General features: G+C 57.2%; 1 protein-coding gene across 1 annotated transcript; it reads right to left on the bottom strand.

Moving 5' to 3' along the window:
* Positions 1 to 1,080, bottom strand: RRS1 (ribosome biogenesis regulator 1 homolog). Its single transcript, XM_054394761.1, has one exon. It carries the CDS (start codon positions 1,078 to 1,080, stop codon positions 1 to 3), a length of 1,080 nt encoding a protein of 359 aa, XP_054250736.1.
* Between the last annotated feature and the right edge of the window lie 3,607 nt (positions 1,081 to 4,687).

Here is a 4,687-nt window from a genome sequence, read left to right as displayed (position 1 = left end):
TCATGCCTTCTTTCTCTTGCCACCGCTGCTGCTGCCGGCCGCAGGCCGCTGCTGCTGCCGCCTGGCTCCACTCTTCTTGCCGCTGCGGCCAACCCTCTGCTGCCGGCGGCCGCGCTTGCCCTGCCGCGACTGCTTCTTGCCCTTGGCAGCGGCTGCCTCGGCCTCCTCCTGCCGCAGCTGCTTGTTGACGGCGCGGGTGATGTCCAGGACCGGCTTCTTGCTGCCCATGTCCCGCAGCAGCTCCAGCTGCCGGCTGCGCTCGGCTGCCAGGTTGCCCAGCAGGGGCTCGAAGCGACGTTTCTTGCCGCTGCTGCGGGACGGTGGCTCCGCCGACTCCTTGGGCAGCCGAGGCTGGAAGCGGCCGAGGGACGCGGTGGAAACGCGGGCGACGCGGGCAACGTGACCCAGCTCCTCCCGGCTCTGGTGGCCCGTAGGGTGGAGGGGGGCGGCGGGGACGACGGTCCCGGCCCGGTGGGCGCGGGCCAGGTTGCGCAGACGGTTGAGCTCGTTGCGTGCCACCCGCTCCCGCTTCTCCCGCCGCAGCCTGGCGAACTGGTCCTCCTCCGGGTCGGCTCCCTCTGGCACCTCCGCCAGCCAGGCGCGGGCCGGGTCGCCGCCAGCCCGCCGGTAGCCCCAGCGCCGCCGCCACTCCTTGGCCTGCTCGTCCCACACCAGCGAGGTCCGCTTGCGTTTGCGAATGCCCTTCAGCCGCGCGAACTGCTCCCAGCGCGTCGGTGGCCGCGGGCGCGGCGGCTTCTTCTCCCGCGGCAGGCGGAAAGTGGGTTCGGGCAGCTGCGCTACCAGGGGTCCCCCGGCCCCGCCGGCGCGCTCGGCCGGCAGCTCCCAGAGCTGGGCCACCAGCAGTTGCGTGTTGTCGCGGGCCAGCGCCCGTAGCAGCTCCTCCCGCCGCGGGCAGCCCCCGCGCAGCCCCGCCGTCGCGGGCGGGTTACGGTCCAGCGCCAGCAAGTTCCCCAGATCGAACTCCAGTTCCAGCTCCTTCTCTACCGTGACGCTCCGCCGCTTCTCCGCCTCCTGCTCCTCGGCGGCCGCCAGCACCTCCTCCACCCGCACGGCCGCCATGGTGGGAGGCGATGGGGGGGACAACGGGGAGGCACAGGACAGGCCGCACCGCCGCTCACACGTGGGGACAGCTCTCGTCGGCTGGCATAGGAAGTGCAGCGAAGCGCTCCCGGGTCACGGCACCGGAACTGCAGGGCCGCGCCCGGAACAACGGCACCGGCGGGCGCGGCGCAATGCATGCGGGGAGCGGGAGTCTCGCCTGCGCCGCTCCCGGCGGTGGCGATTCAACCGGGGGTGGCGGAAGTATCCTCGCTGCCACGGGCGTGTGGCAGGTGTCCCTCTCAGGCGGTCTCCTGACCTGATGGAACAGGCACGGATCCGACTGGGACCGAAATGGCCGGAGAGCGGCGTGGCCACGCTGGTAAAGCAACCCGAGAAGCTGGGCAGGCTCCTGGGTGAACAGAAAATGTGCTGCTAGCTACAGACTTGAACAGAAGAAGTTCCATGTAAACGTGAGGAGGACCTTCTTTAATTTAAGAGTGATGGAGCCCTGGAGCAGGCTGCCCTGAGAGGTGGTGGCGTTTCCATCTCTGGCGACGTTCAAAACCCACCTGGATGTGGTCCTGTGTGACCTTCTAGGGGTAGGGGGGGTTGGACTCGATGTCCAGAGGTCCCTTCAGTCCCCGACCATGCTGGGATTCTGTGCTGCCCTCTTTGTAAGAGTGTCACTGTCCACTGCTTTGGGCCATTGGAGGTCGTCACAGAACCCTTTCATTACCTATTTTGAAACGGAAAGTGAATTGCAAAACAAATAGAGATCAAATTTTGAGCTGCTTCAAATAAACCAGAAGCTTTAATAACGGCATGTGAAATAAACAAATCAAATGTTACAGTCCTGGTGGAACCCCACGTCCTAGGGTGATGGTGTGGCTGAGAAGGTGTAGCATGGCTCGGGATTTATTGTGGTTTGGGAGCACATCAATGAACTGTTGTTTAAGGAGGCTGAGGAGACACCTGCTGGCTCTCTGCAACTCCTGAGAGGAGGTTGGAGCCAGGTGGGGTCAGTCTTTTCTCCCAAGTGACAGGCCTTTGTCCAGTAGTGCCTTGCCTCTTTTGGACTGGGAAGCCCAGAACTGGACACAGTACTCCAGGTGTGGCCTCACTAGGGCAGAGTAGAGGGGCAGGAGAACCTTTCTCGACCTGCTGGTCACACTCTTCTTAATGCAGCCCAGGAGGCCATTTGCCTCCTTGGCCACAAGAGAACACTGCTGGCTCACGGGGAACTTCTTGTCACCAGGACTTGCAGGTCCTTCAGAGAGCTCCTAACCTGTGCTGGTCTGTGAAGGGGAAATGTAGATTCTCATATCTGAATGCCTGACATATCACAGCTTGTACTTTGCAAGTTTAATTGTGATAAAGTCCTGTTGCTGATATTCAAGTCGGGAGTTCTGAGCATGGCTTGTGTGCCCTGGAGCAGCAGAGCCCCAGTGCCTTAAACCCAGGCTGGATGGCGCCGGCACCTTGCCTGTTTGCCACCAGATGGCATCGCATCGGGCAGGGTTTGGTTCCCTGTCTTGAGCAGCTCCTCCCTTACCTGGAATTGCAGCTAAAGCTGACTCTAGCGTCAGATCTTTGAGGAGATGCAGCTGCATTACTTAGATTTAGGCATAACTGCATACTTTGGAAGTTCGGAGTGCACTGTTTTGGCAATCTGGTCAATAGCTTCACACTCAGCCCTCCTTCAGGCTCCTGTTTTACCTGCATGGAGCTGACACAGAGAGTCCTTTTGGTCTGTATTTGTACAAAGCCCAGAAGCCTCCGGGCACATATCTGGGGCTCAGAGAACATCACTGGCACCTCTGTTGCACTCCCAAAGCTGCTTTAAGCATGAGTGATCACTGTGCAGCACTGCAAGAGTGCATTCTAGGAAGTGATCTTGCTTTAATTGCTAAGGAGGGGAAGGAATAATCTCAGAAGGTCCAAATGACTTTCTGGCAACTGCTCTGTAGAACTGAGTGCCATTGCCCCTTGTCCTGTCACTGAACATCCCTGAGCAGAGCCTGGCTCTGTCCTCCCCACACTGCCCTGCACATCTTTATCAACAGGAATGAGGGCAGCCCTCAGACTCCTCTGCTCCCAGCTCCAAGCCCCAGCTCCCTCAGCCTCACAGAGAAATGTTCCAGTGTCTGCAGGAGCTCTGTGGCCCTGTGCTGGGCTCTTCAGGCAGTTCCCTGAGGTCCTTCTTGAGCTGAGGAGCCCAGATCTGGACGCAATATTCCAGATGTGGCCTCACCAGGGCAAAGCAGAGGGGGATCTTGGATTCTGAAAGTCCGAAAGATTAACAGCAAGCATCCTGCAGGATGTACCAGAGCTGTGTGCTGCACCGCTGGTTTTGTTTGCTGTTGGAAAAGAGTAAAGAATTATCCTGCTTCTCTTTGACAAGTCAAAGTCATAGTTTTTGTTCAGCTGGGCTGCAGGGTTCACTCTGTGTTTGCTTGGAGCTGCTCTGATGTACAGCTTCTGTGGCTCACTTAGATGTATTAACTCAGATTTGCTCTTCAAACTTTAGCCCATTACCTCTGGATGGCAGCAGATGTAGTTAGAAGATGATTCAACCAGTTGCTCAGCCTGCTCTGAGGATCATTATCCACAACACTTTTATCAGGAGAACCCAAAGTGCTGGTAATTTGGACAAATAGTAGAAAGTGCCCTTAAAACATCCACACTGTCTCCAAATCATCCCCTTCCAGCCTTGCTTGGTACACTTTGAAATCAAAATCTGATCTGTGTTGTAGCATTTCTTCCTGTAGAGAACTTTGTTCACTGAAGCTAAATGAAGTGGAACAATTTGGGCCAGATTCTGCTTCCCAATATTTTTTTTTTTTAACCCTGTAAAGTCATAGAATGGAAGGGACCTCAGAAATCATCTACTGCAGCCTCCTGCCATGGGCAGGGACACCTCTCAACTAGACTCAGCTGCTCAGTCACGGAATTGTTTTGGTTGGAGAAGAACTCTAAGATCATCAAGTCCAACCATCAACCATGGCTATCAATCCACGTCCCAAAGTGTCACATCCACACATTTCTTGAACACCTCCAAGGATGGGGACTCCACCACCTCCTTGGGCAGCCTGTTCCAATCCCTGACCACTCCTGCAGCAAAGAAATTGTTCCTAATCTCCAACCTGGCCTTGAATCACCCCCAGGGAGGAGGCATCCACAGCCTCTCTGGGCAGCCTGTTCCAGAGTCTCACCTCCCTCATACTGAAGAGCTTCTTCCTCAGCTCCACTCTAACCCTGCTCTCTCTCAGCTTCAAACCAATTCCCCTTGTCCTGTCTCTAGACACCCTCATGCAAAATCCCTCTGCAGCCTTCCTGTAGACTCCCTTCAGGCTGCTCTAAGGTCCCCCTGAAGCCTTCTCCTCTCCAGGCTGAACAACCCCAAGAAGCCAGAACGTAGATAGCTGGCAAGATAGGAGGCAGATCTGGATGACTGCAGGCGTTGTGGAAGGTGGTGGGTGGACCATAATCAGTTGGATCAGTTGCCTGGCTGTGACTGTGTGGTTTCACTGGGCTGATCTGGGGTAAACAAAGCCAAGCTGAGCTAATTTGAGGGCTTCCCAAGCGCCCGATGCCTATCTCCCTGTGCACCAGGGAATGGGGCTGG

This window comes from Indicator indicator, chromosome 31 (genome assembly GCF_027791375.1).
Source record: "Indicator indicator isolate 239-I01 chromosome 31, UM_Iind_1.1, whole genome shotgun sequence".
NCBI lineage: Eukaryota > Metazoa > Chordata > Aves > Piciformes > Indicatoridae > Indicator > Indicator indicator.
This window is presented reverse-complemented; position numbering and strand designations above follow the sequence as displayed.

Bases quoted from the DNA above. Each gene is read 5' to 3' on its own strand.
- RRS1 (XM_054394761.1), bottom strand. From the start codon at position 1,080: ATGGCGGCCGTGCGGGTGGAGGAGGTGCTGGCGGCCGCCGAGGAGCAG.